This window comes from Pogona vitticeps, chromosome 12 (assembly GCF_051106095.1).
Source record: "Pogona vitticeps strain Pit_001003342236 chromosome 12, PviZW2.1, whole genome shotgun sequence".
NCBI classification, from domain to species: Eukaryota; Metazoa; Chordata; class Lepidosauria; order Squamata; family Agamidae; genus Pogona; species Pogona vitticeps.
The window spans coordinates 15,088,399-15,100,877 of record NC_135794.1 but is presented as its reverse complement, the minus strand read 5'-3'; the positions used below and the strand labels follow the sequence as shown (position 1 = coordinate 15,100,877).

The 12,479-nt window shown below is 43.6% G+C and overlaps 1 protein-coding gene across 2 annotated transcripts in view; it reads left to right on the top strand.

Annotated features, from left to right (window-relative positions):
* The window catches only part of DIS3L (DIS3 like exosome 3'-5' exoribonuclease), a 32,769-nt gene extending 20,290 nt beyond the window's left edge, over nt 1–12,479 (top strand). For both annotated transcript variants that reach the window (XM_072981967.2, XM_072981966.2), the window contains exons 8-17: nt 1,549–1,718; nt 1,818–1,979; nt 4,138–4,385; nt 4,973–5,065; nt 6,752–7,285; nt 7,877–8,031; nt 8,139–8,317; nt 9,260–9,405; nt 11,827–12,001; nt 12,088–12,479. In XM_072981967.2, coding sequence (XP_072838068.2) covers nt 1,549–1,718; nt 1,818–1,979; nt 4,138–4,385; nt 4,973–5,065; nt 6,752–7,285; nt 7,877–8,031; nt 8,139–8,317; nt 9,260–9,405; nt 11,827–12,001; nt 12,088–12,396 — 2,171 coding nt within the window. In that variant the 3' untranslated portion in view covers nt 12,397–12,479. The remainder of the gene's footprint in view (nt 1–1,548; nt 1,719–1,817; nt 1,980–4,137; nt 4,386–4,972; nt 5,066–6,751; nt 7,286–7,876; nt 8,032–8,138; nt 8,318–9,259; nt 9,406–11,826; nt 12,002–12,087) is intronic.

Sequence of the window (12,479 nt, the reverse complement as noted above, 5' to 3'; positions counted from 1 at the left end):
CCTGCCTTTTGCGAAGCCGTGGGGCTTAGCTCCCTTCGGGTAACTCAGCCGTGAATGGGCTGCACGATCGCAGCCCTTTGATCCTGAAGCAGCCATGAAAGGGCTTCAGGATCAAAGGGCTGCGATTGTGCAGCTTTTCCCCGAAGGGAGCCTTCCCTTCTTTTTTGCTAAGCCCTGTGGCTTCACAAAAGGCAAGGAAAAGCGGCGGTCAGAGGGAACCCTTTGATTCCTGCTTTTCCCTTCCTTTTGCTAAGCTCCGTGGCTTAGCAAAAGGAAGGGAAAAGCAGGGATCAAATTCTCTAATTTGGTGTTAGAAAATGGAGGGGTCGTCTTCGTCTTATAAACAGAAAAATGCGATAGCTGCCATCACCAACCGCCTTCCCAAGATTAACAAATGTAGAAAAGGCCCCTTGATTTGTTGCTGCTACGTGCCGTCAAGTTACCTCTGACTTATGGCGACCCTAGGAGTGAGTAACAAAAAAGTCCTGTCCTCAACTACCCTGCTCAATTCGTGTAAACCCAAGTCTGTGTCTTCATTTAGGGAGGCAATCCCTCTTGTGTTTGGTGCTCCTTTGTTCTTGCTGCCTTCCACCTTTCCCAGCATTATTGTCTTTTCCAGGCAATCCTCCCTTCTCATGATGTGCCCAACAGCTTCAATTTCAACATTTTTTGCCTCCATAGGTAGTTCAGGCTTGATTTAATCTCAGACCCTCGTGTTTGTCGTTCTGGCAGACCAGAGCATTTACAAAGCTCTTCTCCAGCAACACATTTCAGATGAATCAATCCCTCCCTTGATAGACCAGATTAAATGAACACAGATTGGAAGTTAATTCTGATATTTAATTAAATAATTTGTATTGAAACAGTCACTTTTTGTGTATCAGATCTTGGGCAAAAAAAGTATTCCGGAACTACAACACAGAGGTTGCCCCATTTTATAATTTCTCCTCCACTGCTTCTAGGTTTCCTATTAAAGATGTGCGCTAGGAAAATTGTGGAAATGTTTATGTGTCACTGCACATCTGTGGTTAATGATATGCTAAAGTGGAAGAGAGAAGAAGAACGTTTACAAAGCTTCCTTTTCTTTGACAACCTAATTTCCAATGCAGAACAAATGCCTAGCAAGTTGTCACCCCCCCACCTTGACTTAATATATGCTCTTATGCTGTTCAGGCACAGCAGAGTATTCCGCTTGCAGCTTTAGTGGCAATCAGTATATGGAATAGGAGCAGAGATTTGTAAATCATATCTGGGTCCGTTGGGCCTACTATGTCCAGAAAATACCATTTTTAAAGCACGTTCGTAGTTAAGGGGAATAAATTATTGGTTCTAAAAGGCACTGCAGCACTAAAGTTGCCATCTAGTCCTAGAAGTACACTCCGTAGACTTCCTCTGATTGCTGTATCATGTTAACAATTCTTTTATTGCCTCAGGGGTCTGATAGATCTTCCTGTAAATGGATGTGTCTCTTAAAGCTCCGTTGTTGCGCTGATTTACTTCTCTTTCTTGCTACTGTTGTATAAGCAACGATTTATTCCTCTTTCAAAGGTAAAGTTGTTGGCATCATACAGAAGAACTGGCGTGATTATGTGGTCACTTTTCCATCTCAAGAAGAGAGCCAGTCGCATGGCAAAAATGTACAGAAAATCCTAGTGACACCTTGGGATTACCGGATTCCCAAGATCAGAATTAGTACACAGCAGGCTGAGGCACTCCAGGTAAACCGTTACTAGGGGCATACATATCCTCTGGCTGTTATCTGCTACAATGTATGCTGTTGCTTTGGCGTTCTCATATACTGTCTGTTTCTGCAACAGGATTTCCGTGTTATTGTACGTATCGATTCTTGGGACTCAACATCACTGTATCCAAATGGACATTTTCTGCGGGTTTTGGGACGAATAGGGGATCTCGAAGGAGAAATTCAAACCATCTTAGTGGAAAACAGCATTTCTGTTAGTCCTTTCTCTGAAGCACAAGTAAGTGTTGATTATTTGCTTGTTTTAACACATTTCCCAATAGACTGTAATAGTATTGTTCATAATAGTTTAGAAATAACACCAGATGGTACAGCACAGTCTATTTAATTGCATATACAGTGGTGCCCCGCATAGCGACGATAATCCGTTCTGAAAAAATCGTCGCTATACGGATTCGTTGCTATGCAGAACAAAAAAAGCCCATAGGAATGCATTAAAACATATTTAATGCATTCCTATGGGCAAAAAACTCACCGTTATGCGAAAATCCTTCATACAGCTGCCATTTTCGCTGCCCGGTAAGCGAGGAAAGGGCGTGAAAACATTGCGGGTGGCCATTTTTTTTTTACCCGGGGGCCATTTTGGAACCGCCAATCAGCTGTTAGAAAAAACATCGCTATGCGACAATTGGTAAGCGAAACAGCTTTCCGATTGTCGCAAAGCAATGTTTTACCATTTAAAACATTGCAATGTGATCGCTTTTGTGATCGCAAAAAAGCCATCGCTATGCGGATTCATTGTTAAACGGGGCTCCCGTTATGCGGGGCACCACTGTAATGGGTTTGCTACATGTATTGTGGAAGTATTATGCCATGTTAAGTAAATGAAGTAGTAGTTTTTATACAGATATACCAAACTGTCAGTGCTGGGTGTGTGCAAACCTGTGCATGGGAACCAACCTTCCACACAACTTCAAAAATAAAACAAGAAACTTCCGGATTTTGCAATATTTCTGCATGGTACAAATTAGCTTTATATCTGTTTCTCCAAGATGGTGTTCTATTTCCAGTAGTCATATACTGGACGAAAAATGTATGCAGGACCCTGAGATTCGACATTTGCAGAGGTCACCTAGTCTCTGTCCCTTGTCTGTACACTTTGAAACCCGTCCTTGTGGCTGAGGTTTAGAAACTCGTTTTTTAAAAAAGTTAGAAAATTTGAAATGTACCTGTGAGCCCAACCAGCCCTGCTTTGGGTCAGGAGGTGGCTGCTCCTCCTCCATTGCTTAGATCCATGAACTCAGCACAAGGTGGTTTGAACAAAATGGGATTTATTACAACCGGGTTGGGGAGTATTTCTAAACAAGTTCTCAAACCCCCGGCTTTCTTTGGGTCTAATTAAACCCACTAGCCTCAGTTTAGTCCAACTCTGTTCCACCACCACCACCACCACAAGCTGACTGCACTTGGGTGGGTGGGGATCAGACGGCACAGTTTTAGCAAGCACCGTGAGCTGCCAAAACTTGAGGCCCACAAAAGCCGTGGCCAAGAGCCCCCCAGGGAGGGCAGGGCAGGTATCACACTTGGCACCGGGGGCCCAGGTTTTGGGAGAGTCAGGAGGCCCTCTCGTTGGAGCTGCCATAGATTTTCTTTCTGCTGCCTCCAGCATCATTGCTGCATCGGGGTTGGCCTTCCTGGGCTGCTGCTCAGTGGTATTCGAGGGCCTTGCCCCTGCCTGGTCGTGTAGGTGAGGGGTAGGCTTGGGGTACTAGTGCTTTGCACCCTTTATTTTGGGTACCCTTACCTTGACCAGGATCTGGTCCAGGGTGTCCTCCTGAATCAGGTACGTAGTCCCACTCCCTGGCTAGTTTTGACTTTTCCTCTTCATCCTCCTCTCCCTGGAATACCTCTCCCCACTCCTGCTGGGCTTCTCCCAAGGTTCCTTCGGCCTCCGAAAGGAGAGTCCCTGTCTTTTCTCTTCATCTTGCCAAATCCACCTCCTCCATCACCTCCCTTATGTCCTTGACTGCCCAACTTGCTCCCTTCTATCTCTGTCTCTCTCTCTCTCCTCTGGAGTGCCTGCCTGAGGAACCCTCTCCAATGTCTCCCTCACAGTATGATGTTGAATTTTGCCCTTGGTCATTCACATTCTGTGTTTGCGTAATGTGATACCCTTGTTTATGACTTTTTTGCTTTAATAGGTGTCGTGTAAGCAGAGTTGTATTTTAAAATTACCAAGTTTAGGATGTCAAATTACAAGAGCAAACATTTTGCCCCTTCCATTGAGGAATCTTCTGTAATTTCCCTGTGAATAGGGGAGAAACTGATTATGTTGTACTATGGATGTGATTAGCTGGCTGGCAGAGAGGGCATGAATAAATTTTGGGTTTTTTCCCCCCCATTTGTAATTGCTGATGAAAGGGAGTTTATTCCTGCAGATGTGTGAAATGCCAGTTGTTGTCCCAGAGAAGCCATGGAAAGTTGCTCCTGAAGAAGAGCAAAAACGTATCGATCTGCGGGATTCTCATCTAGTGTTCAGCATCGATCCCAAAGGCTGTGAAGATGTTGATGATGCGCTCTCTGTTAGACTCTTGCCCAGTGGAAACCTGGAACTGGGTGTTCATATTGCAGATGTGACACATTTTGTGGTGGCGAATTCTTATACGGATATTGAGGCAAGAGCGAGGTATGTTTCCTTCTTGCTGAAAACATGAGATTTTTGGTCCTACAAGGCACAGTCCATTAGCTGTCTTTCTTACACATACTCTGATGATAGATAGATAAAACTTTAATGAGGTCAAAAGACCAGCCACAAATAAAACAAAAATATATATAAATATACAGAAATATACAAAAATATTGGGATCGAATGCAGAGCAATAGTCGGTTCTGAGGTGAACAACAACAGTGTCAAAACATCTTCCCTATAACACTTCCAAAATACCTACCAAACCATGCTCTGACTATGGAGGCCCATCCGCCTCTGATGAAAAGGGAAGTTGGAAAGCAGAGTCACATGAGAATCCAATAAACTGGGGGTGGAGAAATGTTTATAGGCTTTCATTTCCTGCTGCAATGCTTCCTGGGAGCAGTAGCCTCACCATTTAGCCTCTGTAGAGGAAACTTTGCCATTCATCCATATATTAGCTTCACTTAAATTAATACCTACACAAATGTTTTATTAGAAAATGGTCCATACTAATTGGAAAAGAATAGACATTCATATTTACTAAGTAGCAAGTGTATTATAACAAATATTTCTCTAATTTTCAGAGCCACAACTTGCTACTTAGCTGATCGTCGTTATGACATGTTGCCTGCAGTGTTGAGTGCCAACTTATGCTCTCTTCTGGGGAATGTTGACAGGTGAGTTCTTAAGCATTAAGCTTTTGAACATTTGCATTTCTCTAACCCAGTACCTTCAGGAGCGATAATAGCCTACTGGGTTGGAGCGCGGACAGCTTGGGTTCAAAACCATTTTGGTTGGCAGCCCAGCTGAGGTCACCCAAAGTGTGTGCGGCTGATGGGATGACATGCCCTCTCACTAGTGTTGCCTTGGACAGTCGCAAACCACCACTATGAGGATTTACCACATTTTTCCGTGTACAAGACAATACTTTGTTCTAAAAATAGAGTAAAAATTTAGGGTCATCTTATACACGGAAGTAAGGGGGGAAGGATGAAAGGGCTGCATGATCTCAGCCCTTTGATCATGCAGGCCTTTCATGCTTGATCATTTCCTAAGCCCCCGTGGGGCTTAGGAAGTGGGTAAAGCAGCTGTGAAAGGGCTGCACGATTAAAGGGCTGTGATCCTGCAGCCCTTTCATGGCTGCTTTACTTTGGGTCGTGCAGCCCTTTCAACCCGCAGGGCTTAGGAAGTGGGAAAAGCAGCGATGAAAGGGCTGCACAAAGAGCTGCAATCGTGCTACTCTTTCATGGCCGCTTTGCCCGAAGTAGGAGCGAAGTAGACAATTTGGAGGGTCACCATAAATTGTAATCAGTGACATATTACTGTAACAACAACAACAACAACTCCTCTTTGGCAAGTGTGCTTCTGAATAACCTCTTATGGTGTTCTAATCTTGTCATAATTAATATTCATGTTATATCTAAGAGAGCAACATAAAATGTTGCAAAGAATAAACACCCAAGAACTTGGATGCATATTTTTCATTAATATCACAGATACCTGTTAAAATACAGTGGTGCCTTGCTGAACGAGCGCCTCGCTGAGCGATGAAATCGCTTAACGAGGGGCTCTGGGCCATCGCTGGAGCATTCGCTCAGCGATGGCCCCTATGGTGTTTTTTCGCTTTGCGATATTCGCTAAGCGATTCGCTTAGCGAATATCGCATAATGAAGCGGGGGAGAACAGCTGATCGGCGGTTCCAAAATGGCCGCCGAAAGGTCCGCGCCGCATTTTCGCGCCCTGCCCTCGCTTACCGAGGGCGCGAAAATGGCGGCGCTATGGAAGAACATCGCTTAACGGTGAGTTTTAAAGCAATAGGAACACATTGAACGAAGTTCGATGCGTTTCTATGGCTTTTAAAATTCCGTTTAGCGATGTTTCGCTATAGCAAAGGTTAATCCGGAACAGATTAACCTCGCTATGCGAGGCACCACTGTACAGCTATCAAATTATTAGCTGTTGTCTTTTCTTGCCACTATAAACGAGTAAATGAATATGAGGGTGGAAACATCGGTTTCATTTCATCTTTTTCTAATCACTAAGAATGAAAATGGGTCTTGTCTTGCTGACAGATCCCGCGCTCTATGTCAGTGATTCCCAATATTGTGTAACCCACATGTTCTTGGACTGCAACTCCCAGGAACCCCGGCCAGCCCAGCTCATGGTGAAAGCTTTTGGGAATTGCAGTCCAAGAACACCTGGGTTACTCAAGGTTGAGAACCATAATCCTATGCAGTGAGAAAACATCAGTCTGAAGAGACCAAAACATCCTGTGGACTTAAGCTTCTGTTTGTCCCAAATACTGCAGAGATCAGACATTCAGAAGTATATGTACTTATAAAATGGCAGTGTTTGTTTTCAAGGTATGCAGTGAGCGTCATCTGGGAACTTGACCAAAATTCTTATGAAATAAAAAAGGTTACGTATGGCCGAACCATTATTCGCTCTTCCTACAAGCTCTTCTATGAGGCAGCCCAGGCTTTGCTAGAGGGAGACATGAGCACAGCGGATGAAATTCCAGAGCTCAAAGAACTGGATGAAAATGCAAGAAAGCAGAAGTTAAGTGAACTGGTCTGGGCAATAAGAAAGCTGACTGACATTGCCCGGCATGTTAGAGCCAAACGAGACAGTTGTGGAGCACTGGAATTGGAAGGGATTGAGGTCAGAATTCAGCTGGATGATAAAAAGAATATCGATGACCTCATCCCTCGGCAGCCACTGGAAATTCACGAGACCATTGCAGAGTGTATGATCCTTGCAAATCACTGGGTGGCCAAAACTATCTGGGAGACTTTCCCCCACCAGGCTCTCCTGCGCCAACACCCACCACCGCGGCAGGAGTTTTTTTCTCAGCTGCAAGAATGTGCAAGTGCAAAGGGCTTCGTCATAGATACACGGTAAGTAGAATGGGGGCTCTTCAAAGGCTGAACTGCACCATTTTCCCCCAAAGTTCTGAATCCACTGCTTTTCATGGTATTTTTACAGCCCCCCCCCCAATATAAGATGTTTGGGATGGAGGAGGGATGGGGATAGGATTCTCTTTCCTGCCAGTCTGCTCCCTGATTTAGAGATGGGGGGGGAGAGTTCTGCTGTTTTCTTCCAAGAGCCGCTCGAGTAATCTGGTGGAGTGGGGGGCACTCAGCTGGAATCCTCTTGTCACGAGTGAATTCTGGGGGGGAAATTACACAGCTCTAAGGCAGGTGAGAAGGGGAAAACCCAAGCTCTGGAATTGCCCGCTTGCTAAAAAGCAGTGCTGCTTGGAGACCTCACAAGTCTTTGGTCACTCTCCATTGGACATTAAAGAAGCAAAGTATAGAATTGGATCTGCAGCAACTGGCACTGCATGCAGGTGGGCTTAAGGACTACTACCTTAGCATATACAGTTGGAGGTTAGCACCACAAAAGTTATAGTAACAAGCTTCCATGTTGCGGAACAGTTCAGATGAATTTAATGTCTTCTCTGCTGACGAACTATATGATCTTTATAGGTCTAACAAGGCACTAGCTGACTCCTTGGATAGAGCAGTTGACCCTTCGGATCCTCTTGTGAATAAGCTGTTGAGATCAATGGCCACTCAGGCAATGTCCAATGCTGTCTATTTTTCAACTGGATCTTGTCCTGAAGAGGAATTCTCACACTATGGTATTTGCTCTCATTTACTCCCATATGTGTGTCTTTAAGTCCACGTTCTGACATCTCCACTGTTATCTTATGGACTTCCTGTAAATCAGTGCTCTCCTTTTCTTTAGGTCTTGCTTTGGATAAATACACCCACTTCACTTCACCCATTAGGAGATATGCTGATATAATAGTCCACAGACTGCTGTTGGCAGCCACTCTGGGAGAAGACAAGGCAGGCACCAGGGACCCCTTGTTGGGCAACAAAGAACTTGAAGAACTGTGTAGACATATCAACAACAGAAACAGGGTAAGGGGAACCGCTGGCGTAGATTGGTGTGAGTTTATGCAGTGCTTAATGAGTTCATTCGCTTGATAGTAAAGGAAGCCACAGTCTTGAGTTTGGCTTTTAGAGGTAAGTCCTTTATTGTTGTTTTGTGCTGTCAAATTGGAACTGACTTATAGTGACCTTAATAGAGCTTTCAAGGTAAGTGAGATATTTAAGGAGTGGCTTTTCCAGTTCCACACCCCCAGTGAGTTTCCGTGACTGTGCAGAGATTCAAACTCAGGCCTCTTGAGTCCTAGTTCATCAGTATATTCACTATACCACACTGGGTATGATAAGACATTTAGGAGGTTACACGTTCATAGGATCGCCATAAGTCAGAAGCAATGTGACAGCCCATAAGAGCTACAACATGCGAAGCTTAGCAAGAAACTTGGGTGTGTGAAATTTTAGGTTTAGTGAATTACGTTTCTGGCTGCCGAGCCAGATATTTCCCCACTGTGCATCCCAGAAGAGCCAGCCAGTGTGACCTTGGGCAAGGTGCACAGTCCCAGGGCATTCCCCAGAAGAAGAGAATAGTAAACCATTTCTGAATACTCTCTACCTAGAAAACCCTGAAAAGGTTCACCGTAAGTCAGAATTGACTTGACAGCGCACAATTATTATTTATTACTTTTAAGCAGATAAGATTGGAAGATTTGGAAGCATCATCCAATGAGCGTGATGAAGCAGAACAAATTTATGTAACCTGGCCTTTGATCAAAGATAGGTTTGGTTACAAGAAAGAAACAAGTAGAAGCAGTGCAGTCATTTTAGCCGTAGGTTAAACTGCACTGGCCAAAGGCCAAAGGCTTATCCGTTAGAAATGAGACTGTGGGTCAATTTCAGAAGCTGTGATTCTGAAATGCTCTGAATTTGACATTGCAAAGGAAGCTGTATTTTGATACAAATGGCTTCTTTGAACAGGCAGCCCAGCGTGCCCAGAAACAGTCAACGGAGCTTTTCCAGTCGATGTACTTCAAGGATAAGAACCCCGAGAAAGATGAACAGTGCCGAGCGGACGGGGTCGTCTATTCCATTCGAGCCAATGGTGTCCTTGTGTTCGTGCCAAGGTAAGGCAGCTCACGCTCACTGTGATCAAAGCAAGTTGTTTGGGCACAGAAAGCTTTATTTATTTATTTTTACTTCATCCATTCTTTTTTTTATGTCTCACCTGCCTCTTATGGGAACCAAGGCAACTTTTAATTTTATTTATTTATTTTTTAAAGTACAGCTAAGTTCTATTGTGCTATAGTGGATTGAGTGAGAAACAAGGATTAAATCCCTACTCAGCCATGGAAACTCACTATGGAGAACTGATAAAACCAGTCCTGAAATATCTCACCTTGAAAGCCCTATTAAGGTTGATATAAATTGGTTCCAACTCAATAACATCTCTCTCTCTCTCTCTCTCTCTCTCTCTCTCTCTCTCTCTCTCCCTCCATCTCCTTCCCTCTCTCTCTCTCTCTCTCTCACACACACACACAAATAGCCATGATTATGGGAAACTACCAAGAGTTTCTCAAAGACAGGCTATTCTAGACTACATCTGTCTCTCTCTTTCCCTTTTCTTTTTTAAAATAGATTTAGAAGCTGTTGGTGCAGTATATCTAGATTCCAGCAGGTCATCTATAGTGGTCCCCATGATATGACTGAGCTGGTAAAATAGGGTCTAGTGTTACCTGGGTTGGTAGCTGGTTGAGGGATTGTGCTCATTGAGTCCAGTGGGTGCCTGTAATCATGGAGAGGAGAGACAAGTGGGATGTCGGAGGGTCCTGTCCTGGGCCCAGAATTATTCATCATCTTTAGAAATTACTTGAAGGAGTAAAAGAGACACTCATCAAATTTGTGAATGATACTAAGCTAGGAGGATAGCTAATACTTCAGAACAAAGACTCAGGATTCAAGATGACTTTATCACATTAGGTAACTGGGCGAAAACAAGTAAAATGAGTTTCAACAGGAAGTAATGATCAAGTTCTACATTTAGGCAAGAAAAATCAGAGGCACAAATATAGGATTGATGAAACTTGGATTTGCTATAGGAGCGAGGAGCCCTTGTAAACTACAAGCTAAACCTGATTCCGATGTGGCAGCAAAAAAAAGCTAATGCATTAACAGAAATACAGTGGTGCCTCGCATAGTGATTGCTCCGTATAGCGATGAAATTGCTTTGCGATGGACTTTTTGCCATCGCAAAAGTGATCGCTTTGCGATGGTCCCTATGGGGAAATTTTGCTTTGCAATGATCACAGGGAAGCGATCATCGCAAAGCCTTCATTTTTGCACAGCTGATCGGCGGTTTCAAAATGGCCACCGGGTAAACAAAATGGCTGCCCGCTGTGTTTCCTTGCTTAAGAGGCACCGAAAATGGCCGCCCCTATGGAGGATCTTTGCTTAAAGGTGAGTTTTTAGCCCATAGGAACGCATTGATCACATTTTAATGCATTTCTATGGGCTTTTTATTTTCACTTAGCGATGTTATTGCTTAGCAGTGATTTTTTCTGCACGAATTAAAATCGCTAAGCGAGGCACCACTGTATAGGTTTGAGATCAAAGGTAATAATAATCCCTGTTCTGCTTTTGTCAGACCTTGTTTTGAATGCTGTGTCCAGTTCTAATCACCACAATTTAAGAAGGATGTTGGCATGCTGGCAGAAGTCCAGAGGAGGGCAAACAAGATAGTAAAAGGGCTGGCTGGAAGAAGAAGATGGAAACCAAGCCCTTTCAAAATTTGAGGGGTTTGGGTATGTTTAGTTTGGAGATTTCAAGGGTGATATGATAGCCAGTATTTGAAGACCTGTCCTATGATAGATGTCGCAAGCTTCTTTTGTAGGAAGCTATAGAAAGTAGGACATGAACTAGCAGATTCAAATTAGAAGGAATTTTCTTCTAATTGTTGGAAAGAACTTCCTGATAGTAAGAGCTGTGAGTGGAAAGCAGTGGCCTCTCCTGCGCTGAATGTTTTTATAGTTTTTCCAGCTCCACTTATGCTAGACACTATAGGACACTATATGCAAAGCACAATAGCTCTGATCCTCTTATATAGTGGCCCAAGTCCTGTTGCAGAACTACACTAGCACAACAGGAATAATTCACCAGAAGTGGCAGATTGCTATTAAGTTAATCCCTGTTTCAGTTTGGAGTTGCACATAAAGTCATCTCATTGTGCACGAGGCATGTGCAACCCAAAACCAAAGCATAGACTCCTTAATTCATGATAATCTGCCACTCTTGGTGGTATCATTCCCTGCTACACCAACATAGGTACGCAACAGGATACTGGCCAGTGCAGGGTAGAATTGTCATGAGTAGTCTAAAGATACTGGCTTGCCCTTTGCTATTATTATTGTTTCATTTGTGTCACATTGCTTAGTACTATGTTTCGTGTTTTATCAGGGCACTGTCATAGACTGATATATGATGTTTCAGCTTTTCTGCTGTTCAAATGCATTTGTTGCCTAACACTGGTGCCTAATCTTGTTTTCCAACAGATATGGAATTAAAGGGGCTGCCTATATGAAAAACAAGGAAGGACTGGTCTTATCTTGTCAAAGTGATGGGAATTGTGAATGGAAACCTGGTTCTCTCCAGCGTTTTTCCAGCAGAATTATTTCCACTCCCACAGTTGGGGACGCTGTTACTCTGAGCCTATTTAACCATGTGACAGTAAGTTACAAATGTATACCCAAGGTATTACCAACTTACATATGGAAACAAAAGAGAACTTTACTGATTATTTTTTTCTATCTCAGGTAAAAGTCTGTGTACAGAGTTCTCGTTGCCATGCTGATAGAATTCAGCTCCAGATAATAAATTGCAAGCCTTACAAGACATCAGAAACAGAACTGTCTCAGAATTCCCACGTGTCTAGAGCAGATTTGGTAAGAGAAGTCACAAAGACCGCCGAAGAAGCACAGCATGCTCACAACAAGGCCCAAATGAAGAAGATGGAGGAGGGCTATGAGGAGTATCGGCAGACACAAGGCTCGAGCCTGTATCAGTTGTTGGAGGAAATCAAGGACTGGGCTCTCTTAGATATATCTGCGGAGAGTAGAGCATGAAATCCGTTTCATGCAGTTCTTGTGTAAGGGCTTTTAGTTTCGGTCAGCTTTGTACAGGTCATCTAATATATTTTTAAAAGTTG